A 25,254-nucleotide genomic window follows, 5' to 3' on the forward strand; every position below is an offset into this window, starting at 1 on the left:
ATCAAGTTTTTTTTTGTAAAAGTATTTTATTAGAAAAAAATGCAACAGGGCAGTAATTTCAACACAAGCAGTTGGTATGATTAAAAATTACCATTTGCAACCTGTCCTTTCGAGGTTTAAAACTGCCGACTGTCTACACATGACCATGGTGCAAGTCACTCTTGCTCTGCTTCACTTTTACGCCAGAACGTTACAAACATCGACACGTTTAATCACAGCTAACAAAGAGGCATAAATATAGAGGAAAACCTTCACATACACGCCAATATTGGTCAGATTTGGAAAAATAACTGGGCTGTTCTAAAGCCCAAAATAACACATTCTTTATAAATTACATTTTTAAACAAGATGGCTTTTAGCTGACTGACTTGTGACCACTCATGTGTAGACAGCCTGTGAGATTATGTACAACCCCACAAGTGGGGCAAAACTATGAGCCATAGAAAATTAAAATGCCATTTCTGCCACTTTTTCTTTAAATTTCAAGTGAATGCTAACAATCTAACTGGGAGTGGGAAAAGGCAGAAAAATAATCAAAGCAAAATAACATTATGAACGACGTAGCGCCCGTGTGCTGACTTTAATTTTAGCACTGATGGACAGCTGCAGGAGAAATGAGGAAGGATGAAATGAGTAGAAATGTTGCAGAAACCGCCTTTTTACTCGGGGCTTCGACTCTTTCGGCGTTCGCTGTGTTTACTGTGGTCGTTGCTGGACTCTCGTTGGTGGTGGCTCCTCTCTTTGCTGCGGCTCCTTTTGTGGGATCGCTGCTCTCCGTCTCTCTCTCTATCTCTGCTGCGGCTGCGATCTCGCTTCCTGCTTTTCTCCTCTCCGCTGCCTTTATGCTTCCTGTCCCTGCTTCGACTCCGGCTTGACCTCTTGGCCTTCCTCTCGTCCCTGTGCCTGTCCTCTTTGTGTTTTCTGTCGTCAGATTCTCCCCTGCTCTTCTTGTCCCTGGACCTCTCTCTCTCTGTGCCCCTGTCTTTATGATGCTCCCTCTCCTTCCTCTTGTTCCTGTCATCGCCGCCGTCTCTTTCTTTGTCTCTACGCTCGCTCTTTCGGTCTCGGCTGCTGCTTCGGCTTTTTCTGCGCTCTCTCCGCTCTTGGTTCCTGTCTGCACTGCGCGACCGCCTCCGGTCTCTGTCGCCTCGGTCCCCTCTGTCCCTATCTCGATCCCTGCCTTCCCTCTCTTTCCTCTGACGATCACGCTCCCTCTCCAGCTCACGGTCAAAGCTGGGCCCGTGGCGTTCTTTCTCTTGATGGTGACTCCTGCTTCTCGACCGCCTGGGTGACCGCCGAGGACTCGGCGTCCGTCTGGGTGTCCTGCCAAAAACATTACGAGGAATCATGAGAGTAAAGGACGTATGAATAGTTTAGGGTCTTAAATAACAGGTAACAAAGAAGCAATATGGTCCACACATGAAAATTTGTGAAGATGATAAAATTTCAATGTGTTTAAACATGTTGAAAAAAACAAAACAAACCTCAATCCACTGCATCAATATGCATTACCTGGAGTGCCGTCGCTCTGCTTGCCTCCCAGTCTCCGTGTTCTCGGGTTCTGCCTCCTCCTGCACCTCCTTCTGGACCACCTTCCGAGGCCTGGCCTTCATCTGCTGGTCAATGCTCTTCTGTACTGGGACTGGGATACGGGGGAACAAAGTGGAGAACCACTCTAATTTGGTCAGAAAGGAGCGCAGCATCTCTCCAACCGTCATGACACAACCGCCTCCTGCCTTCACGTCAAGCTCCTAAAGGAAACGAAAAAAAGAGTCAAACGGAATATTAGCACAAGTAATTCTGAGGGTTTTTTATTTTTTGAGCAAAAATTATTTTGTGATGACCAAACACTGAACCTTCACCTCTGTTCATCTAGCTTAATCTCTCTAATCAACATATCTGCCTGTATAGATCATAGTGGAAATTACCGGTAAGCTTCAAATATCAAAGAAATGGCCACATCTAAACTGCCAATTCCTGGGGTCTGTCATTAGCCTGAATTGCAATTATGAAGAAGAAACTCCATAAGGATTTGAAAACTTTTAAAATGTAGAGAGCATTAAAGAAAGGGAAGCGGCTCCAAACAGACCACAGGAAAAAAGAAAATGCTCACTGACTAAATAAAGACTGTAGCAGGCATTGGGTGCAGACCAGTTGAGGGTTTTTAATTCATAGGATAGAGAACAGCCACTTTGCACTCACACACGCAAACCAACAGTGTTGAGATACAATATCCAATTCACTGCTGCACATTGGGCATCTAAAGAAAAAAACAGGGGAATTAACCAGTTGGGTAGGATTTCAAATTATCAATTCAAATATAATGCAACAAAACATCAAGACGAGGCCTGGTTGCACACCAGTGGGTCGAATTATACCTTAAATGTGAAAGGAATGTCGTAAAATTTATGGGTGTGTCTAAAATATTCAAATAGCTGATCCCAAATTTAGTAGGTGCAACAAGTCCTGAAAATCTGAGCATGCTTTAACATTACACGTAGTCTGAAAGATTTACTCAGCATCATACATGGTACTTACCCTTAACAAATTCGGCAGCACAGCAGTGAGAAAGCAACCTAACTACTCAAGCTCCAAGAACAAAAACCAGGCAATTAAGCCAAATGAATGCAAAGGTGAAAAATCAGCTATCAGCATCACAATCATGGGAAGCGGCTTTTGATATGTAGCGTGTAAATGTGAATTCAATTGGGATAAAGAAGAAAATATGAAATTATTACCAGGGATGACATACCTCGTCATCATCCAGGAAACCATCGTACCATTCTAATAAGTCTGGAGGAGGCTGTGTGTATCTGAGACAAAAGAGATCACAATGTTAGCGCTCACTGGCAGTGTTTAAGTCAATATTGATAAGTGGGTGACATTCCCGAATAGGAAGAAACCTATAGACTGGAAGCCGGCTATACCTTATGTACATGAAGCCAAGTGCTCTAATGTAGGGAGAATCCGTGTGGGTGATCAGACCCATCAGCTGCTTGCGAGTCAGCTTGAGTGTAAACAGTTTATACAGCAGACAAAAGGCAGTTGACACAATGCCACCAGTCCCGACTCCTCGTACCTACGTGAGACAATGCGGAACACATTACTGCACACTATACGAGAGCTGCTGCACAACACAACCTGCGAGTTGTTTTAAGATACACCAAGTCCCGCCATATGTATAAGTGCCTATGCAAATTCCAAACAATAAGTGAACTATAAAGGGGTTAATACGGGGAATATAAAAGGCACGTACTTCCCACTTACCCCTCCGCACATTCCAGTCTGGCCCGCAGTCTTCCTACTTCCTTTTTCCCATGGCTCGACGTGAGTCACCTGTAACCCAGCACAGAGCAACCATCACTCGGACACACACGTTCACATTCTCTGCGATTGGACATTTAATGGGCTGCGAAAATGGTTCCGGTCGAAACCAATAATTCATCTTAAAAGTCAACAGACTGTTTCGACGCATGTCACATTTCTTGAGGGGTTTTATTGTGGCAAATTCAATTGCGGTGAAGTAACGACTGCTTCGGTGCAAGGCATCATTAGCTTAGCATTCAAGTTGATTGGGAAAAAAAACACTTTGAAAGGCCTTGGTGTTATTATTGTGAAACGATGGCACAAATAATAAAGATATACACGAAACTAGGGTAGTGGCGATGTACTTCATTTGCCGCAGTACATTACAGTCGTTGTAGCTGTAGCTTGATTGGACTATAGCCACAATGATTACCTAACTGGCATGCGGCGTTTTCGAACGATACCTTGAAGTAGATTTCATCCACAACCTCGTGGTAGGTCTTGAGTTCATATAGCTGCACTTTGAAATACGGCGAAGACAGCACATTCGTAAGTATCATTGGATTGAGGTTCATAGTCTTTTCGTTGCCCCACAGGGGCAATACATTTCCATGTTTTCCCGTTGCAGGCTTGCTTACGGCCTGCGTTGCTAGCTGGTTAGCCATGTTAGCCGAGTCCCACGCCGCCGAGCTTTCTTTCCGTTGAACGTATTTCTAATTATAAATCCATTAAAGATAACCGGTTATGAGTCGATATAAAGCAGTTTCGTCTCTTTAGATGCCGCTGATTTGCGATGTAAAATGGTTATATTAACTTCCCGCCGTCGTCGTATGCTAAGCGTTGAACGAGTCAAGGAAGAACCGGAACTGTAAGGTCTGTGGTGCAGTGGGACTGCTGCCGTAAAGCCTGATATAGCACGATAGTGTATCCGTTGGTTTTCAAAATAAAAGCCCCCAAATCGTTCAAATTCTGGATACATTTCTAAATTAGTTATCCAATGTTAATACCCTTATACAATTTTCAAATTTAGAACTCACTTTACTTTCCCTTATTTTATTTAAAATTCCTCCACATTTATTAGGGAATAGTGAAATGAAAGGAGACACAGAAAGAACAACTCAGAATCGACTTTTTTAACTTAGTAATTTACTTAGGTACATTATTAACATTTCCATCAATACAGTGAACCTTTGCTACGTTAATAATACCCATAAATACAAGCTTAATGTAATTTGTTTTTAAAATGACAGATAAATTATATATACATGCACATTTGTTCTAGCAATAAGACCTTGAACATACACAAAAAACCCTTGAAGTCCTCCTCCTTCACGTCCCGGTGAGCAGAGGTCTGTATCTTGATAGAGCCATAACAATAAAATCCACCGTGTTTAATTAATATTTTGCTTTACACTTTGGGGAATAGACACCTCAAGTACTTACAGAATAATAAAAATAGTGATCATATAAATGTTAAAACACTTATTAAATTTTCAAACAACACAGATAAACACTGTATAAATAGCTCAAATGTCTCTGAGATTGACTGCAGTTTGGATGGTAACTTCTTACTTTGTAGTTTTAATTTCAAAAACTGGCCAGTTTACCTGTTACCTTGGTCACCAAATTGTCAAATAACAAACTGTCATCATTACCACTAGGTGGTTTTGCTGAGTGTAGGTCCAGTGCAGAGGGAGTGTTAAGAGCGTAATTAAAGCTCCAGGATGGGAAAATAGTGGCTGTGCCTCCCCTCAGGCTGGTGTCCAGCACCAGTGTAATTTAACACCCAATCCGCCAGGCAGACGTTTCCAAGATTCTAGCTCTCGATCACCACCTGCTCAAAGGGCCCGGCTCTGACCCTGAAAGAGAAATGACACGTAGTGTCGTATGAGCGGGAACAAGGGCGGTCATCAGATCCTGGAGAACACCTTCTAAAGCTGAACTAATCTGAACTTGATCAGTGGTGATCCGCTTGGAAAGAATTATTCCATTACATTTCAACTCAGTATATCAGTAACAAGTTTATATGTCATAAATTCCTGGTGTGGCAGCGCCCACAATCCACCGTTACATAATCACACCCACCTCGCGTACTGACTCCCCAAGGCCGTGCTCCCACCAGGACCTACAAACAAGCTGAGCCCCTCCTCTGCAGCAACATACACACAACAGACATAAAGAACAGTGTCAGTCACCTTGCAGTTTCACACTTTCTAGAGTATCTAAAAATAAAGGACAATTATTAGGACACATAGCAAAGTCATAAACATCTAATTATCAAATGGCTTGAATTGCAACACCTCGCAGCAAGCACGCAACCTTCCATGGATAAGGAATACACACCCTCCATACTGGAGTCCAGGACGCCATGGCTGAAGTCCTGGCTCTGCATGATTTTCTCGATGATGTCATCGGCGTCCACCCGAGTGGCGTTCACTCTCTTCAGCTGATTTTCCATTGAATTCTGCTTCATTGGGGTTCTGAAAGCAGTGCAGAAACGGCAGAATATTACACTAATTGTGACAAATGTCAGCATTTTTTTACAGACTCTACAGCCTGTGTGTGTGTTACCTGGGATGTTTAGTAGGGGTTGAGGGCCGTTCAGTCGCCGAGATGGTGGGAGGGGTCCTGCTCTCCCTCTCTCCCCTCTCCGCTTGCTGATCGCCGTGTTCCAAGATGCTGCCGATGCCGGTGGAGGCGGACCCTGCCGAGACGCTGCGTCTGTGGCCTAGATCCGTCAGACTGGAGTGGTGGGAGCTATAACCTGCAGCACAGGCAAGCGAAGGAGAGTGTGAAGCAGCTGTTCGATGCTTGTGTGATGGGAATGGCGGCTTCCTTGGCACCTGAGATTTTGGACTTCTGACTTGCGTAGCTGGGTGTTCTAGAGTGACCATAGGCTACCAGCTCCTCTGGGACTGATATCGACTTTCCTGCAGTGTCTGATGACAGAAACACAAGTGACAGAAGTTAACTATACAAGAAAATAACAAAACTGCAGTTAAAATAGTAAAGCTGTTGTGGTTTTAGTGGGACGTTTTGCCACTGTGATATGTAGCGACAACAAACGTTGTGTGCGTATACCAGCGAGTAAGCGGGATATGTGAAAATTCCCTCCTTTTCTGTCTTCGAGGAGAAGTTCCGCCTCAGACTGCGGACTTAATAGGGTCATGGCTGTAGACGGGGGCCTATGGGGGCACAACGGGCTGGTGTTAGTGACGAGTGGTGCCGTCTGATTATGACATTTTCGTTAGAAAATACAGAAGACCAAAAGAATAACAATGAGATGATGAGGCTGGACGCACAGAACTGGTTCGGGATTTAGACCCAACACCTGTAATTTAATCCATCAAACCAAAAGAACCAGATCGTTTCCAGCTCCCAGCTCCAGAGGGATGAGACATTTCCATGAAACTCCCTCACGTGTACAATGAGTAACACCGTGGGATGAGTGACTCAGTGATCTTTCAGTTGACAATTGAACCGTCTCCAAGGCAGCAGTGGGCTTGTTATTACACAAACAGGGTAAGTAAGACGTCTACACAGAATTTGCCAGAAGTCGATTGCGTCACATTTTTGTTGAAAACCGGTTGGCCCACGACGTGGGTCTCGCAGCCTGAGCTGGGTTGGAGTCATACGTGGGCGAGATTTTAAAGGTCAAACCGAACACGTTTTCAAAACGATAATGGTGTCAAACGTCACAAGCACAGGTCCCCTCTGTTTCAGTCAGTTTTAAACTAAACGCCACACTGCGAGTTTAAAAGCAACTATCGGACCGAGTAATGAGAGCGTGAACGGATCCCTTACGTTTTGAAGCAGGGGTCTCCAGACATGAGCTGTGTGGTAATGACAACCTGCAACAGGAACGATAAGAATTGTCACTAAAACTCACAAACACCTTGACGTTTGGGGGAACCAGGGTTCCCCGAATGAAATGCACATTTAAATCTGACCCTTCCAAATGTATTTTGCGCATCATTCCTGCAAATCAAATAACATTTCATTATACAGTATGGTGCAGCCCCGCTCGCTCAGCTGAGCAGCATTTTCTGTTTTCATAGGCTCAAACATGTAAAATCTACTGTCATCGCCATTCAACTCTTCGACCCACAGAGAACAATGACTATGGGTGGGCTCAGGAAGTCGTGGCTGGAAATTAAATTAGCGCTAGCACCATGCAGACAGCACAAACCCCCTTTATATATCCCAACAGTGTCACACCTTCAGGATTGAGTTGTCCTGCCGGGTGTTTTTGGTGTCATAGCCTTCCAGGAGACAGCGCCGCGTGGTGCTGCCAGACCCAGCAAACTCAGACAGGTTCAAGTCAGCAAAGCCCAGCTGCAGAGGAACACAAGAAGGTTTGAACCATTGTAGTGGGACTTAAACTGGGATTTCCTGAATTCAGATTGCAGCTGGGTGAATGTTAACGTGCGTGCCTTCTGGGTTAACTCGTCTGAATTAATGCTTAACACACAGTCTGATTTACAGACCTTTAAATCAGTAACAAGACAACAAAGCAGAAAGATAAACATCCTTATTGGCACATGTCCACTTGATGAGAATGCTCTTTTTTCTGATTGGGTTCTGCACGCAAAAGCCAGTAAACAAAAGAAAAAGTCACCTTCGCAAAAGACTTTCCACCTTTTAGCTCCTAAAATGACAAAAGCAGAACATTGGGGGTGAACAATTGTTTGTGGCCCGCTGCACAAAGCTTTTATGACATGATTAAAGGTTTGGGTGTGAAAACACACAGCTACATATTAACTGTCCTCCCGGTTACCTTTAAAACATCTTACCTTACGCACAGACACGCGGCACACACAGGGGTCCAATACGCCCGTGCCTGCACTGGCGCTCATTTTACAGATGAATGAGAACCTCTTCTTCCAGTGGACACAGTGGAGATGGACCGGCTGCCTTTAGAAGGAAGCAAACAGCTCTTTACTCAAGAGGGTGAACACCAACACATCGTTTCTGGATTTCTAAATGTTTTACAAAGTTCAAGAAGGTGAAAAATTAACTTTGTTCCGTTCAATGAAGCTGAGTCAATTCATTATATGTTGACACAAAGATGTGAGGTTAGAGCAGACAGGCTGTGTTTACCCTGTAGTTTTGAGGAACAGGCAGTTGCCATAGTTGGTGTCCGCTATTTCCTATATGACTCATTTTGGTGCTACGAAAGGTTATAATGAGAGAGCCTGTAGGAATAGATCTGGAACATGTGGTTGCTCACGGAAACGGAAATAAAACGAGTTGGAACCACAACCTAAATATATTGAATGGCTCAGCATTTTCATCAACTCGTGGGCTGCAGGGGCCCGTGAAGTGAAAACAAAGTTTTAACGTCTAATTTTAGCTGTTTCAAACTGTGGCTATAAATATCTCCTCTTCTTACCGGGACGACTCTTGGGCAAAGCCCCCGTCCAGCAGCCGGACCTTACAGAACAGAACACCGTTTACGAACGGAACCGACGACAGCTCGTCCAAGTTGAAGTCCACTCGGAACTTGAATCTCTTCTTCTTGCTGAGGATGAAGGACATGATGCTGTCGCCGCTCGCTGCTGCCTGTTGCTGCTTGTTGTCGCTTGTTGTCGCTTGTTGCTGTCCGCAACAAAGTCTGCAGACACGACTCAAAGTTCAAATCTCCTCCTTCACACCCACTCAATGACCGCGGCGATGACGTCAGCGGCGTTCGGGCCGTCGATTGGCTTCCGGAGCTGCACGTAAATACGGAATTCGGGATCGCAAAGAAGCATTATTATTATTATCATGTTAATTAAGACAAAAATGATTGATTTCAAGCTTCTGTTGTCAATAATTGATGTGCAAAGTATTGCAAAGTGCCACCTCTATATTTTAGTTTTGTTGAGGAGCCAACTTTGAATGAGGATTTTTCTTTTTCATTAATTTTATTATTTGACATGCAAGAAAACAATTTTCGACAGTTATCACCCATTTACATGCGTAGGGAGAATCGTCAGCGCTCTCAAGATTAAGAAAACCTTTAACCTCGGCAGCTGTCCAACATTTTTCAAGTGACACGAATTTCAGAACATTTCAGTGGTGGGTTGTAGCACACGTCTGGATGACAATAAATGAGGGGGGAGTAAGCTAAATTTAAGGCAAAAACAAAATCAAAAAGGGATTGAGGTGGACGATTGTTCCTTTAAAAAGCTGCTAAGAACAAAAAAATAAGCGATTTAGGCAAAATAATCCATACGTAGACAGCCCAAATCAGTTAAAGTCAAAGATATTTAGAAAACGATGTTTTAATTTAATTTAATTTAATAATTTTAATAGGATACTAAACGTTTTTCACAAGGAGAAAATAGATATTCTAAATACGCTAATGTCGCCCTCTAGCAGTAATCCTCGGAACTGCACCAACAGGATTGGGCTGCGCGTCTGTTTAAACATTACAACAAAAGATTCGATTTACTCTACGACGCACTTTCACGAATAAAAGAAGGATCACTAATGGAATTAGTGCAAAATGGGGTGACAATTTAAGCCGTAGTTGTTTAAACAGCGACTGTATTCGGGCGCATTTCCTGGTTCTACGCTGAAATCCAGCCGGTTACGTCGCCGCCGTCGCTCCACCCTCAGTTACTGCAGTTCACTGCGAAACGCCACGGAATTACCTCCGTGTGGGGGTTTCAGGGAAAAAAGAAAACAAGAAAAGCGAGATTCCTTCACGAATGCAACTGAACTGGGATTTAAGATGGATCAGTAGATTTGCAGGACGCTTGTGGACGCCGACCCGACACTGGTGCTAACATGTATCGGGCGCTACGGACGTTTTTGCTGCCCGGTGCCCGATGTTGGGATGCCGATAGTGAGAGGTCATACCAAGATTTATTTGAGAGGCTTGATACCAATAAAGATGGGAAGGTCGACGTGGCCGAGTTACGGGCTGGCCTCAAGGCAATGGGTATATTCCGCCTTGGAGCTGCACAGGTATCCCATACACACCTACATAGTTGCAGAACCTCGGTTGTCATGGAGGTCCTGCTGAGACCTGCAGGGCTCGGACATTGTGCATGCTGGAATGTCTTCAACAGTGTGATCGTGTGCGAGAGTGAGTGTCCGTCTCCAACACCGGAAGAGTCGAACAACCCCTCAGATTTTATCCTTCTAACTCCTGCAGAAAATCGTGTCCTCTGGAGACCAAAACAAGGATGGATGTCTGGACTTCAACGAGTTCTCCAAGTATCTGAAGGATCACGAGAAGAAGCTACGGCTGACTTTCAAGAGCCTGGACAGGAACAACGATGGTAGGAAACGTCAGTTTAAAAAAGAAAACCCCTCTCGCCTCGGCTGTGTTTGAATAATATTTGTATGTGTTGACAGGCCGCATCGATGCCTTGGAGATCCAGCAGTCCCTCGCAGAACTGGGAATAGACATCAGCCAAGAGAACGCCCAGAAAATACTGCAGAGGTTTGAGCTTCGGTCCAGAGTCTGGGCCATAAATCTATTATAATAATAACTGGAACCATTAGTTACCATGCTCTTGCGGGTGTGTCTTGTGTGTGCCCACGTGTGTGTATGACCCCAGCATGGACATTGACGGAACCATGATGGTTGACTGGAACGAGTGGAGAGAACATTTCCTGTTGTACCCAGCCCAGAGCCTGCAGGAGATCATACGCTACTGGAAGCACTCCTCGGTGAAGATCAAACAGACACACACAGACACACACACACACACACACACACACACACACACACATTCTTTAGACAAACAGAGATGTAACTGCAGCAGGATCAGCCCCGTGCTGCCTTTCCTGTTTGCATGCATATTATGAATATTCTCTTTAGTCTGTGTTTTGGCAGCAGCTTTAAATATCTTGAATATCTCTCCCAATTAGGTCAGGGCGGTAATCCCTACCCCTCCAACGGTAATGCAAATAAACATGTCGCTCACTGGTTTGATATTTACTGTTATGTACTGTTTAGACCTGGAGCAGCTGTGAATCGATGCCTTCGTAAAATCACCAGACGTGTTTATCTGAAACAAGCAGAGCGGCGGACAATAGTTCAGTCAGCTGAGTGATCAAGAATTAACAAGCTTCCTGATAAAGCCCCAGGACCTGGAGGCGGTGTTTGTTTGCTTGTCCGAGCAAACACCTCTTAAGACGGTTGCAGCTGACTTTTTACGACAGTGTTTGCACACAGCCCCAACTGCTGCATCAGTCTTAAAACAGACCACGAGAAGGGGAAGTGCGTCTGCGGCGCTGCGGTGAGCCTGACAACACCGTCCTGTCAGACTTAAGAAGCTGGATTCCCGTTGTTTCCAGGTGCTGGACATTGGCGACAGTCTCGCCATCCCAGATGAATTCACAGAGGAGGAAAAGAGCTCAGACCGCTGGTGGAAGCACTTGGTGGCGGGCGCAGCAGCGGGGGCTGTCAGTCGCACTGGCACCGCCCCTCTGGACAGGATGAAAGTCTTTATGCAGGTAAGACATTGTTTTATTGTCCCCTCCACTGGGAGTGATTTCATCCATTAATCTGTAAATCTACATTTGTGCTTCAGGTTCATTCATCCAAGAGTAACCGCATTAGCCTGGTGGGCGGCTTCAGGCAGATGATCGTGGAGGGAGGCCTGGGCTCGCTGTGGAGGGGCAACGGCATCAACGTGCTAAAGATCGCGCCTGAGACGGCCATCAAGTTCATGGCGTACGAGCAGGCAAGGGATTGTGTTAAAAAGTGTTTCACAGCAAGAATGACAGATAATTCTAATCTGTTTTTCCATGCTTGTCACTTCCTGCAGTATAAGAAGCTGTTGTCATCAAAGGGAGAGAAGATTCAGACACACCAGAGGTTCCTGGCTGGTTCTCTGGCTGGAGCCACAGCTCAGACCGCCATCTACCCAATGGAGGTAAGACGTGTGGCGACATCACCCAGATGAAAGCTTTAGAGAGGAGTTTAAGGAATTACAAGTTGAAATGTGTCACTCATCAGTTCTTTCATTCAGGTTTTAAAAACCAGACTGACCCTGAGGAAAACCGGCCAATATTCCGGAATGTTTGACTGTGCCAAGAAAATCCTAAAGAACGAAGGCGTTAAGGCCTTCTACAAGGGCTATGTTCCAAACTTAGTGGGCATCATTCCCTACGCTGGAATCGACCTGGCTGTTTATGAGGTCTGCAGCGTTTATCGCCTCATTCTACCTCAGATGTCCATGAATTGGAATGTGTGAACGTTTCGCTGCTTGTTTCTGCTGTCTCAGAGTTTGAAGGGCGCCTGGTTGTCGTACCACCCCAAAGACTCCGCCAACCCGGGCGTTATGGTGCTGGTGGGCTGCGGGACCGTCTCCAGTACCTGTGGCCAGCTGGCCAGCTACCCATTGGCTCTGGTGCGCACACGGATGCAGGCGCAAGGTAAATGTAACCGTTGAAATATTGAAAATACGGTGTTGACATCCAAGCATGAGGATTCGTGAGCAGCTTTGTCTCTGTCCACAGCCTCTCTGGACGCCTCCGTTCAGACCTCCATGACTGGCCTGATTAAAAAGATTTTAGCCAAAGACGGCTTTCTGGGACTCTACCGGGGCATCCTACCAAACTTCATGAAAGTCATTCCCGCTGTCAGCATCAGCTACGTGGTTTATGAGTACATGAAGACTGGTTTAGGAATTTCCAATTGATGTGAAAGAAACATTTTAAAATACTACTGAGAAAAGTGACCGCCAGCACAAGAGTCCAGTGGATAGAGAGCTGCATGAGTGGGTTATCTTTTAGTCTTATTTATTTATCATTTGTGATGAGCATGCTTTACTTTTCTTATCCCATACATTGTTGTTTTTTAAGACTGATACCAAAATGTTGGTTTGGTGGTTTTATGTAGCATGTGCAGGTTCGGTGCTCTACCTGAAGATGTAAACTTAACACACAAGCTTTACAATACAGGCTTTGTCAGACTTGAATGAATAATGACTTTTTATCACAGGAATACTGTCTGCATGATACACCCTCATCTTGTGCAATGTGACTCTCACTGACGCCACATTCTCTGTGTTATTTTGTCAATATTTACACGTGCCTTATAGCTGCTTGTGCAGTTAAATAGACGTGTTTTAATTTCAAATACAGTACAGTCTTATGTACTAGGTATTTACTTTTATGGTCCACAGAGGCAGCCTAATCCCTCATGTGAAAATACTGTTTTCACTGGTATTTTATGTTGTGTCATTTCATTTCATTACACCTCCACTCTCAAACACCCGCACCCACTGCAACATGACACTGTTTTATTTAAGGTTTTACTTCTGTGGAAATCCTTATCTTCCATGTAAGATGACAATCAGACTCTGGTGACGTCGATTTGTAACTGACCCGTACAAGGGTTCTAATGGCTGTGGGAAAAAAAAGAAATACAGAAGTTTAAAGTTGAGCTCTTCATTCTTTGGTGTTGTCAGGATACGGCGTGACAACAGCGCCATCCAGTGGCGAATACCAACGCCCACTTTAAAACATTATTTGTACATGAATGTGTTACCAGGCAGCACACCAGATTGTAAAAGTACTTACATCGTTGTAGACTGTGTGGCTTTTACAGAAATAATTGTAGAAAAACAATTCGGATCTATTAATATACATGTAACGTTTGCTTTGTTTACAGAACAGCTCTAGCGGGCAAACACGCACAAGTGTGTGTGTGTGTGTGTGTGTGTGTGTGTGTGTGTATTTGAGATGAGTGGGGGATACTTTTCAGTAATATCAGTGCAAACAGCTGCGTGGACCCTTAAATTTCTCAGCACTAACTCCTGAGTAAAGACAGCTTAATACAAACACTACTGGAGTAAAAAGAAAAAGCTTATGCATTTTCCTTCCGACAAATATAGAATGCAAATAAACATCAACACGAATGCATTGTATAAGACATTTTATATTGTACCTATTTAACTTTAGAATTCCAAAGAAAGTAGAGGGTGATTCTCTTAATGTGACATTCACTTTTCAAATATCATTCATCATTGTCTTTTAACGATTAAAACAGAGTGTTTAAGGGTTAAACAGAGTGGTCTAGTGCAAATTTGAAAAATAAGTCAAAAGTAAAGTTATTGCGCGTAGTGAAGTAAAAGTACTTCCAACTACAAAAGACTAAATAGTAGCATTTCAACGTATAGAATTCTAGCTACATCCCATTGTTGTCTAGAAAATTGTTGTCAGAGTCATAAATCATAGGAATCAAAGTTCACGAGAACTATCTATTTAGATGTGAAACGTTGCTCTGCCTTCTAATGATCATCACTACACGCAGACAAAAATATCATAATTTAACAAATGTTTTCTGTCTAAACATGCACATGAATTTGGAAGCGCGACTAATTTGGTCTTCGCCACTCACCGTAGTTTCGACACCATCGCGCTGCGGTTGTTGAAAAAGGTAAGTCCTTGTAAAGAAAAACTTTTATAACACCATGATTTGGAAGCAATGGTCATTATTAGAATCCCCGTTTAAACGTGGCGATTGTTTTTGTTCACGACTTTTTCAAGACGATTGATGTATGTAATAAGAACCGGGTTGCTACTTTAGCATTAGCTTAAGTAAAAGACAAACAGCAGCTATAAATATTCGGTGGAAGTAATCTGAGGTGGCCACAGCTGGCATTCAGGGCATTTTAGTAGGTTAAAGCTATTGAGTTTTACTGACTTACTCTTTTTATTCACTGTTAATGTCAAACAGTTATTTGAGGCCGAATATGAGTTGTTCGTTCTGTACTTGGTGGGCGTTAACATTAATGCTGTTTATGTGTGACAGAATGATTAGATTAAGGGTATTAAGTCTGTTTTTGTGGTCTGAGCCGATATCGAGATTTGCATCTATGTTGTAATGACTTGTTTAACCTTTGTGAAAAGTTCCTCACTGAAAGATTAGGAGGGCGTCAATCTTTTGTGTTTGCCCTGATGTGAAAGCCAGGACGCAACTGCATATTTTAGGCTCTATTTTAAGTTTTTCCACATTGTGGCAGATAGTCACATGTGCAGTCAGCCTTATCAACACTCATTATTTACTACCAGCCTCCACCTTCTCGTTCTGTGTTTGCATGCACTTAGCAGGAGCTGTCAAACTTTCCCAGTAATACTGTAAATAGAGAGGCATCATGGGGAATACAAGTGATAGGATGGCAGCAGATCGCCATGGAGCCAAGGCCCACCGCTCTGACAGCAGCGGTCACAAGGACCACGAACCCAGCAGCAAGATGGTGGACAGCACTGATGACCCCAACATCTTCAACACCCACTGGACAGAGTCCAAGGTGCTGCTGCAAACACACCTTTCCTAACACAGCCAATTTGAAAGAGCCCCTTGCTGAGACAATGCTGGGTTACATCTAGGCTTCTGGAGAGAAAGAATTCACCCCGGATCTGGATGATCTGGTAAAGACCGGTCCTCAGGCTCGACCCACGGTCATCCGTTGGGCTGGAGGGGGAAAGGAGGTCTACATATCTGGATCCTTTAATAACTGGAGCACAAAGATTCCCCTGAATAAAAGGTATATTATTTGGGTCGTATGTTTTAGATCAAATGTTAACTTTTGAATGCGTCTGATTGGATTTGCATGCAGATTACTTTTGAGAGAGAGAGCTCAGAATTCTATTAATCTTTTGATTTTATTTTTTCCCACTTTTCTTCAAAGCCACAATGACTTTGTTGCGATCCTGGACCTGCCTGAGGGAGAGCACCAGTATAAATTTTTTGTTGACGGACAGTGGGTCCATGATGTTTCAGAGGTGCGCTCGTTTAACATGTGTTTCAAGACTTATTGTTTCCCGTTGTTCATGTTTGTTTTAAGAGGCCTGTCAGTAATTTCAAACTCTTTTGTATTAATTACCATCTCCTTTTTAGCCAACTGTTACCAGTGAGTTGGGGACCATCAACAACCTGATCCAGGTGAAGAAGTCAGACTTTGAGGTGTTTGACGCGCTGCAGGTCGACTCTCTGGAATGCTCGGACACATCAGGTCAGTCACTTTTATAGTGTGACCGTTAATAAAAACTCTGGCTAAATGATCAATTGTGCTCTTGGCAGATCTGTCCAGTTCCCCTCCTGGTCCATACGGACAGGAGCAGTACATCTGCAGACCCGAGCAGCATCTCAAAGCCCCGCCCATCCTCCCTCCTCACCTCCTCCAAGTCATTCTCAACAAGGACACAAATATATCTGTGAGTGTCTTCTCCATGTCTACAGGTAAAATTTCCTCATGTCTAGATTTGTCTTTCTGATAAGATCCTCTGCTCTCCCTCCCTCTTTTGCTCTCCTTTTCCCTGCAGTGTGATCCTGCCCTGCTGCCTGAACCCAATCACGTCATGCTCAACCACCTTTATGCTCTTTCCATAAAGGTAAAGCTCAATACTAAACTTTATCCTAACCTAATCTTTATAAATGCCGTTAGCATCCAGCTTTACTGCTGTAGTGTTCAAACCCTGATGACATCATTTTGCCTGTGTTGTTTTTGCAGGATGGAGTGATGGTGCTGAGCGCCACACACAGATACAAGAAGAAATACGTCACCTCTCTGCTTTACAAGCCTATTTAAACCTCCAGGGGCACAGTAGTGCTTTTAGTAAAGCAGCATGTTTGCATCCTGCTGTATCTATTTGGTTTGTTTTGTATCTTATTGATCACATTTTGCCAAAAGTTGCACTGAAACAAGTTCACGGGCGAGCGAACGGCCAGTGGATGTGGATTGTGGCGCGGCTTGTTACGCTTGTCCACGGGGCTTTGAACCCAAATGTTGAACTTGGTGGCTTCAGATGGTGGGTGACCCAGTGTGGCTTTTTATCTGCACCAGACGGCTTATAGACTCACTCGCTGTGTGCGTTCAAGTGTTTGCTGCACCTTGTGATTACCTACGTGTGTCAAAACAGGACATCCTCTTGCACTGTGGGTTTTTTTGCATGTCAACGCTGTGCTGTTACGTCCTCTTTAAACTGAATGAATTATGTGGTGGCATTTGTATAAAGCTTAAAGATGGAGGTACTGATGAGAACAACAAAGTGCAATAACTGAGGTAATCTGCAAAAGGTCACAGTGAAAGAGAAGTGCCTATTAAGTACAATACAACACCTAAAGGCCAGTTGAGTTAATGTTAAGGTCAGAAAGCAGTGCTTATGTTTCACACTACACTTGCTCGCCCCCTGGTGGCTGAATGCAGTAACACAATAGCGCACTTGGACCTAACTAAGAACAAAAAAAAAACACTCCTTCAATTGTTTCAACAGTGTTTTCTGTGTCAATAACTTATTTTTTGTTTTACCCTCGCATTTCATTTCAGCCCAGTGGGAGGAAACGTCCTCCATCTTTATCCACATCAATGCGTTTCAACAAGATCTGCCCGCAAGAGGCCGGGCTTTTACCTTTTACCCTGACTGAATATTGCAAGCACTTTAGCGTCGTGGTAAGCTTTTAACAATGCAGCCACTGTTGTACTGGAGTTTCTGTGGGCCATAGAGCTGAATTAGTGCCATGTTTGAGGTCAGTCTGTCAAATACTTGGGCAAGTGTGTGGAGACTAGATTCATCACGTTGCTTAGTGTTTGTTGAATCTTCTACACACAAACACACACCCAAATGTGATTGCAGGCACTTTTCAGATGAACATAAAGGGCTGTGCTGATTTATAGACCACCAGGCGGCTGAATAAGATGATCAAACCAGTATTTATGTATCTTGCGCTGTTTGTCATATGCATTTACTGCTGGGTACCCTACACACGTGCAGTCTTTTCACAAGTCCAACTCGTACTCGGCTATAGAGGCTAAAGCATTTTGTGGGTATGGAAGTGTTCTGTTAATGCCATGTGGTGTTTTAAAGCTTCAACCAAAACTTGAATTTTACAACATGAATGTTTTTAAGTGCTTTGCATATCCAGTGTGTCGATTCACTGTACAAGGTTTTACTTGTTTGCAAATAAAGAGAGGAAACACTGGTCCCAAATCCTGTTTTTCTTTTCCTTTTTTTGGTTTGAGAAGCTGCTACAGTGTAAATGCACGTGCGTAGGGCTGCAAGATGTGAGGGAATTTTTTACGAACAATGAAAAAACCCAACATGAAATACAAAATACAATCTCACAGAAGCTTTTAAAGCACTTTATTCAGTCTTTCTCACACTCTTTCAGTAATACTTCCAGCACAGCACACCTTTAACTGTCATCAGAGACAGGATCCATATATGTCCTGAATCGGCATTCTAGTTGATTACGCACTGCTTTCCCATCACGTCAAATGGCTTTATTTACATATGCATATACAGTATCAGGCTATAACTCCTCGCTCAACAAACAATTAAAAGGCTTTGTTTACACTCTAAGGTGCTCGGTGGGTACATTCCACAATCTTTGCATTCGTTAGACTAGTCTCCCAAAAAAAATCTAAACTTCAATCAGAATTTGATGACATACTTGGCTACTTTCAGAGGCCTTGAGTGCAAGCAAAACCTGATTCAGCACATCGAAGCCGATGCGGCTTTAGTATGAAGCTGCTTCTACCGGTGAGAGCTGATTAAAGGAGCTTCCACACTAAATTTAATGCAAGCGAAGCAACAGAGCTTTGTTACAGGTGAACAAGAAGTGGATAAAGAGTCAAACCCGAGGATGCGGTTTGAGATTTCACCTGCGTCTATTGGAGTTGAAGTTGACGCAGCATCTTACAGCGCGGTGAACGTAGCGACTCGAATAATTAGCTTCAGATACTGATGGCTATTGCACGGCTACCCAGAAAATCAACTTTGCAAACTTTGGAGGTGTGTTTACACGTTCTCTCTCACACACACACGCGTGCACATATACAAGAGGCTCCTTCAGAGAAACGCAAGAATATTTACAGCATAAAATGGCAAATATACAGCAAGAAACACAAGGTGAACCTAAAAGAGAGCAAGACCCAGTAGCATGCCAAAGTTTGTATCATCTCTAAGAATTTAGTCTAAACTGACATGGGAATGCAAATATGGCCCAAACTAAAAGAAATGAGAGAGAATAGCATGTGGCCTTGCAACTAACATTTAGTTTTGGTCCAAAAAGATTAAAAAGAGCTGAATTTCCACTGCAGCTCTCTGTGGTTCTGCCACAAAAAGTCACCCAGTCTGATCCATGCAGAGTTCCCCAATAAGGCAAGAAACTGAAGATTTCAAACTTTGGCAAGTATTGGCGTTCCCTCATTCTGTGGCTTGGATTTTAACATTTACAACTGCTGCCATGCATCAACACTTCAGAGTAAAACATACAATCAGTGACCGTGTCATTAGTGTGAACAATACTAGTGAGAATAATAATCCAGTGTCAAGCAATGAAATAATCATGACCTGCTGCAGCATGAAAAACCTTATTGCACATGCTCGTATGAGAACTCCCGCAGAGGAGCTTGAATACGCGTGTTTTCTAAACTGGTTTCAGCAGATTACGTTGTTATTAACATATTCTGAGGTCTCAGAATCACTGATCACAGAACCTTAACTTCAGCAGGAAGATGCTAAAAAGCACCAGCGGGCACAAAAGATGGAGGGAAGTGCTGCCTGATAACAGCAGATTCATGCCCCCTCTCTCTTCAACGGTGCTGTGAAACACCTGTAGGCATTACTGTTCTTTGCATTGTATTTGCGATTGTTTTTTTTTAAAGCGCCATGAGGCGTAAACTCTGAATTCGTGTGGCAGCTAACATCGAGGATGTCTAAGTGAGGCTTTTTCCCGCAGAATTCCTCTCACATTCCACAATATAACATGCTTGAACATCTCATCTGTCCACCAGCTGTCTGGATCCAGGACCAGGATGCTTTTAGATACACGTCTGGGCGAGCACCCTCGCCCCGTTCCAGCAGCGGGACTACCTTTCCTGAAACCATCAGAGGCACGTGACACACCCTTTCTTCTGTCGTACATGCGATGGAGGCAAACTGCTGACGGCATCACTCGAGGGCGCGAGTGCGCGTAGTGGGAGGGGCTAAGAGTGACAGGAAGTTGGGGAGGAGGGAGGGTATGGAAGACCTCTGGAGGCCTGATAGAGGTGAAGTCAGGGGGGATGGGCAAAGGCTTTTGCGGAGGGTCTGGTGGCGGTGGAGGTCAGAGGTGACGGTGCTGAGGCTGGTTCTTCTCAAGTCTAAAGCAGGCATTGGCTGCTGCGCTTCCTGGCGGCAACGCGTGGACTGGCCGCAGCCCCAGAGGCAGCGCTGGGCTTCAGGAAACTGCGATCAACAGGCCGCCCTCTGCCAACACGTCCTGGTTCCTCAGCTAGATTTTGAGACACAGCCATACACAAGTCGTCATTCTACCCCTTCTTACCAATATTCTGGATTAAAATCAATAACTGCAAGGAATAAAATGTTGGCTTTTTTGGTAAGGAGCGGAATCACATCAGAAGTTAGAACCAGTTCAGATTTGTAGAAAGTCCTCAGCCTCCTAAATGATGCACAACTTAATAATGCAGGTGTAATTAATGCTGAAATATTCCTTTTAAACAATAAATCACACTTCATGATGGTGCTGCTAAGCTAACAAAGAGGTTTGTTTACCTGCAGATGTCACCTGCAGGATTAAAGACATGTCCACCAATAATTCACATCAAAATACTAACTTAGTACAAAATAACGATGTTAACTCGTACACGGCTGAATGAATGAATGAATGGTGACTAAATGTTGTCTCTTTTGGGATGTTGATGGAAAGGAATCGAACTCTGACATCAACAAGCAAACGCGTGCAGTTGTGATGACAACCAAAGTTTTTTTAACCATGAAAAGCTGAGTGGATGATTAGCACATAAGTTATGGTGTTACCCCAATCCTCCGTTGCTCTCACACAAGCACATTTTGTCTCTGCCATTTGTTTCTGTCAATCATGTGTATTAAAACACTGCAGCATCAACACACTTGTAAAAACATGCACTATTTGGTTGCTATGACACCAGCCGTTGGACCTGAAGCTATAATTGAACACGCATGAAAACACGATTGCTGGTCGTCGTTCTACGAATAAATGTCTTTGATGTAAAAACAGTTAAAATTCAAACCCTGATACTTCTGTGCTACCTTGATACTTTATCATACTGCCTCTCTGAAACTTCACCTCCTTTTTAAGGTCAAAACATTAAATTCACTGACTCAGCATGTAGCGCTTGTCAATGTAAATAACTGAAGAAGCACTTTAATGCCTCTAACTATACATTAATATCACATGAAGGATGGTGGCGCAGGGATGTTAGCATGGTTCAGAAAAAAAAGCTTATCCACGAGGCACCAGGGCCAGTCCCGGTCTCACATTTAGGTTCACACATGCATCTGAAGCGGGCGAGAGAACATGCAGATCAGCTGAGAACAAGAGAAGCACTGAGACGGCCTCCGGCTACAAATGTCACGCGGTGTCAGATGATTACCGGCATAAGGAGAGGAAGAGGAGGAGGAGGAGGAGGGGCTTAAAGAGGAAAGTCTCTGCTCATTCTTCTAAAGAGAGGGACAGGGGGATGGACAGGAGAGGAGAAACAAATGCACAACAAACAAGTGATGACATCAGTCAGGAAGGGACACCAGAGTCACGACAACACCTAATAATGGAACACATATTATCCACACATTTGCTGTACACACAGAGCTTCTCAGGTTTACTCAGTGAGTCCGCATACCTCTAAATTAGTCCTGGCTTTCTTCAGCACGTCACGAGTCCTCGACACTGCAGAGAACCACAGAGATGGCGGCTGCAGTTGCGCTCTCACGTCAAGAGTGTACACACGTTCTGCAAGGCGCTAACACCTACGCTGGTTGACGATAAAGTGCTCCATGCTCTCCTTGGTGCGGCTGGTGCTCCTCAGTCTTTGGACCGTCCCCTTCAGGACCTCCTCCTGCTCTGATATACGCAGTTTCAGGGACAGGATCTCCTCTTGCATACACTGCTCCTGCACACACACACACATGCAGTGAGCTGTGTGTTACTGTAAGCTGTCACAACTGGATAAGCTGTTTGCCATTAGCTTTGTGCTGAATTAGAACTCATTCCAAACCTTTTTGAGGGTTTGGATGGCGAGGTCTGTGCTGGGGAGTGCTGCTCTCCAGAACATCTTCAGCAGAGACATGGCCTCTTCCAGGATCTGTCTCAGAGTCTTGGTGTTGGACAGCAGACTCTTAACACACCCGTAGTCCAGGACCTGAAAGCACACGCAACATACATCTTGGTGTTTGTCTTTGAGCGTTGCGATTGTTGTCCTTGGTTCTACTGACTCTCACCAGCTCCTCGCTCTTTCTCTGGTTGTCCTCCAGCAACAGTGGGCTCAGGCAGGTCTGCAGAGTTGTCTCCATGCGTTGGACAAGGTTCCGACCCTCTAGAACCTGCTGCTGGAGGGCGCCAAAATCATCCACATGGCCTATGGCGTGGCGGCCATTACGGTTCGCAAAGGAACCGTCAGGGGCCTCCCCCTCCAGCTCAGAGTGAGGGTCCAAAGTGTCGGCTTGAGATTGAGAAGTGCAAGAATGAATTACCATGTCATTTTTATTACCGATTAAAACTTTTTAAAAATCACACCACAAAATGAGAGACAGATCAAGCTGTAGCCATGCAAGTGCGGATTAATAATCACACCATTGGCAGTGCTATGGCTGTCATCCACATCTGAGTAGGGAGGACCAGGAGACCCACAGTTAAAGAGACCAATATCCCTTACTGGTGGAGATGGAGCAGGGTCTGCAGAGCACACAGATCAGGCTTGGACACAGCAAACCTCACCACAGCACTCTAAACTTTGCAATCGTGCTATTTACGACTGTGCCGAACACGCCTGTCTTACCGTGTAGCAGCTGTCGCCTGTAGAAGTTTTCTCTCTGAGGGCTGGCGGTAAGGGCAGAGAGGAAGGGGGCCCGTGGGGAGCCGACCCCGAGCCTCTGCTCTAGCTGCTTGTGGAGCTCCAGTTGTTTGAGGGCGCTGTTCTCCTGGACACTATTTTGTAGCTGAGCTCGCAGACTCCTCACCTCACCGAGCAGCTCCCCCAGCTCCACCGGGAGACCAGTAAGCTCACACAGGTAGCCTGAAGACGAAGAACACATCAAACCTGGATGGACATGTCTTTACTTCTGTGCTTGTTGTGAGTTGGAAGGACTGATAATCGTTAAACAGCAGAAAAAGTGGACTATGTTTTGTTTGCTGTAATCCTCACTGCCGCCACCAGATGGTAGTAGTGTACACAATTCGATGGATGTAACTGTGATTTAAAAAGACAGAGCATAAACAAACAAAATACACTGACCTTTGTTGGCCTTCGTGTTGGAACACATTCGATCGTACACTTGCAGTTCACTCTGCAGGGAGTGGATGAGCTCTCTGCTCTCACACAGCTGCTGCTGCAGAAGAGACACCTCATGCTGGAGCCTGAGGTTACACATTACCATCAAAAATCAGCCCAATCCCAATAAAATCTGTCTGATCTATTTAATCAAAGTTAATGCAAACACATGAACCTGTTGATTTTCTCCTGGCTGGTCTGTCGTTCCTGCCTCAGCGCATGTATCTGCTGTCCCTGCTCCTGACTATGAGTCTGAAGCCGCCTCAGCTCCTCCTTCCACTGCTCTGCCTCCAGCTCCGCCTGTTTCAGCCTGGCACGAGCTGTGAACACCGCCTCGTGCAGCTGCATCACCTCCTGACATTTGTCTGTGGGTGCAGAAACGTGTCAACATGGCATTCCAAAACACAAACGTGAATAAAACTTTAATGGAACGTACCGGAGCTAGCCTGAAGACGCGATTGCAGACACAAGTTCTCCTCCTTCAGGACTCTGACCTCACTGGACAGCTGGGTGACTGTGTCTAGTCCCTGAATATAGATGTTTGTTGGTGCTCCTGGATAAATCAGAAGTTTTAAATATTAATTATGGTTAAAGCTTAATGTACACTGTGTGGCTAATGCCCCTGCTTCTGTGCCTGGCTTGTGTGTGTTCATTATTGGTGTGTTAAGGATGTGTTCAATGCACAGGTCAAATTCAGCATCACTAATTAGTGTGTGTGCAAATATTTCCGTTTCTTCCTTCTTCTAAGGTGTGAGAGCTACAGTACCTCCATCGCGCCCAGTGGTTGCCAGTCTGTCTTCTAGTTGCTGCCGGAGCCTCTCATTAGTCCTGATGGACTCTTCCAGGCGCTGCCGGAGACACCTCACCTCCCGCAGGTGTTCCTCTATCAAATTTACTCCTACAACCAAGCACCATTATGAGATCACTAAACCAACCAAACAACTGCTAATACATTTTTATTTTTAATGGCTACAGTCAGACCTGTCTGGCTGCAGCCCTGCTGTGGTCCTTGTCCAGAATAGCTTCCAACTGAGTGAGCCATGTTGTCCATTTCCCAGGAAGTCCCTCCTGTCATGTCAGACGGCAGCGAATGGCCTTCAGGAATGCCGCTAAGCTGATACTGCTGAAAGGCATGCTGGGAGAGCTGACTGTAGCTGGACAGATTGTGGGCACCAGGTGAGGGAGAGAAGAGGCCCTTGCCAAAACCTGTGAGTGCACCAACACACACAAGAATGAATGCAAGAAACACATCAAAGCCAGATTCTGATTAGACACGCTCATCAGCCCCCAGCCCCTCACCCCTATTCTGCTCATTCATCTTTTTGTACAGTGTGTCCAGCTCTGGGCGAACGGCGATGACAGAGAGGGCCCTTGGTCGGAGGTCAGAAGTGACTTCCGTACCCCAGAGGTCAGGGCCAGAGGGGACAGAAAGACAGGAGGAGGAGAAGACAGGCTCACAGAAAAGGGCTGGAGGAGAATAACAGAAAATGAAGGAGGAGGAAAAGGAAATGTGGCTCATAACTAAAAGCCAGCTGTGAGTCATGTACCTCTGGACTGGTTCAAACCCACAGCGGCTGAACAAAGCATGTTGGGACAACTGCTGGAGGACTTGAGGATAGATGGACGGACAGAAGGGACAGATGGACGGACTGAAGAAAATGGAAATGAAAGAATAGGCAAGATCGTC

The 25,254-nt window shown here is 44.7% G+C and overlaps 5 protein-coding genes across 8 annotated transcripts in view; 2 read left to right on the forward strand and 3 right to left on the reverse strand.

Moving 5' to 3' along the window:
• Positions 1-6: 6 nt before the first annotated feature.
• Positions 7-4,191, reverse strand: prpf38b (pre-mRNA processing factor 38B). Its single transcript, XM_057056489.1, has 6 exons — positions 3,771-4,191; positions 3,268-3,336; positions 2,928-3,079; positions 2,753-2,813; positions 1,513-1,751; positions 7-1,323 (listed from the first exon to the last, which is right to left on the reverse strand). Exons 1-6 carry the CDS (start codon positions 3,969-3,971, stop codon positions 660-662), a joined length of 1,386 nt encoding a protein of 461 aa, XP_056912469.1. The 5' UTR covers positions 3,972-4,191; the 3' UTR covers positions 7-659.
• A 241-nt stretch (positions 4,192-4,432) lies between these two features.
• On the reverse strand, positions 4,433-9,155 carry LOC130538326 (EEIG family member 2-like). The gene is made up of 11 exons (XM_057055731.1): positions 8,699-9,155; positions 8,100-8,220; positions 7,925-7,954; positions 7,525-7,641; positions 7,111-7,157; positions 6,388-6,491; positions 6,150-6,245; positions 5,878-6,070; positions 5,650-5,786; positions 5,392-5,455; positions 4,433-5,165 (listed from the first exon to the last, which is right to left on the reverse strand). Exons 1-11 carry the CDS (start codon positions 8,842-8,844, stop codon positions 5,123-5,125), a joined length of 1,098 nt encoding a protein of 365 aa, XP_056911711.1. The 5' UTR covers positions 8,845-9,155; the 3' UTR covers positions 4,433-5,122.
• Positions 9,156-9,460: 305 nt separating this feature from the next.
• Positions 9,461-13,696, forward strand: LOC130538325 (mitochondrial adenyl nucleotide antiporter SLC25A24-like). 2 transcript variants are annotated; one of them, XM_057055729.1, is made up of 11 exons: positions 9,461-10,260; positions 10,451-10,577; positions 10,654-10,741; positions 10,860-10,971; positions 11,173-11,202; positions 11,602-11,760; positions 11,838-11,990; positions 12,075-12,182; positions 12,279-12,446; positions 12,534-12,684; positions 12,769-13,696. In XM_057055729.1, the coding sequence occupies exons 1-11, from the start codon at positions 10,081-10,083 to the stop codon at positions 12,948-12,950; spliced, it is 1,458 nt and encodes a 485-aa protein (XP_056911709.1). In that variant the 5' UTR covers positions 9,461-10,080; the 3' UTR covers positions 12,951-13,696. The 2 variants fall into 2 exon arrangements, with proteins under 2 accessions (XP_056911709.1, XP_056911710.1); XM_057055730.1 differs by lacking the exon at positions 11,173-11,202 and having other exon boundaries at positions 9,666-10,260.
• Positions 13,697-14,584: 888 nt separating this feature from the next.
• prkab2 (protein kinase, AMP-activated, beta 2 non-catalytic subunit) lies at positions 14,585-18,246 on the forward strand. 3 transcript variants are annotated; one of them, XM_057055732.1, is made up of 8 exons: positions 14,585-14,692; positions 15,364-15,566; positions 15,646-15,803; positions 15,948-16,041; positions 16,157-16,271; positions 16,340-16,473; positions 16,582-16,650; positions 16,770-18,246. In XM_057055732.1, exons 2-8 carry the CDS (start codon positions 15,411-15,413, stop codon positions 16,845-16,847), a joined length of 804 nt encoding a protein of 267 aa, XP_056911712.1. In that variant the 5' UTR covers positions 14,585-14,692; positions 15,364-15,410; the 3' UTR covers positions 16,848-18,246. The 3 variants fall into 3 exon arrangements, with proteins under 3 accessions (XP_056911712.1, XP_056911713.1, XP_056911714.1); XM_057055733.1 differs by having other exon boundaries at positions 14,599-14,692; positions 15,367-15,566; XM_057055734.1 differs by having other exon boundaries at positions 14,625-14,692; positions 15,387-15,566.
• A 136-nt stretch (positions 18,247-18,382) lies between these two features.
• The window catches only part of LOC130538324 (myomegalin-like), a 29,057-nt gene continuing 22,185 nt past the window's right edge, over positions 18,383-25,254 (reverse strand). Inside the window, 15 exon segments of the mRNA XM_057055728.1 lie at positions 18,383-20,533; positions 21,675-21,741; positions 21,921-21,967; positions 22,052-22,190; positions 22,296-22,439; positions 22,519-22,739; positions 22,871-22,972; positions 23,076-23,312; positions 23,532-23,653; positions 23,743-23,932; positions 24,004-24,120; positions 24,334-24,465; positions 24,549-24,773; positions 24,867-25,034; positions 25,115-25,216. Coding sequence (XP_056911708.1) covers positions 20,403-20,533; positions 21,675-21,741; positions 21,921-21,967; positions 22,052-22,190; positions 22,296-22,439; positions 22,519-22,739; positions 22,871-22,972; positions 23,076-23,312; positions 23,532-23,653; positions 23,743-23,932; positions 24,004-24,120; positions 24,334-24,465; positions 24,549-24,773; positions 24,867-25,034; positions 25,115-25,216 — 2,144 coding nt within the window. The 3' untranslated portion in view covers positions 18,383-20,402.

Source organism: Takifugu flavidus, chromosome 15, assembly GCF_003711565.1.
Source record: "Takifugu flavidus isolate HTHZ2018 chromosome 15, ASM371156v2, whole genome shotgun sequence".
Taxonomy (NCBI): Eukaryota; Metazoa; Chordata; class Actinopteri; order Tetraodontiformes; family Tetraodontidae; genus Takifugu; species Takifugu flavidus.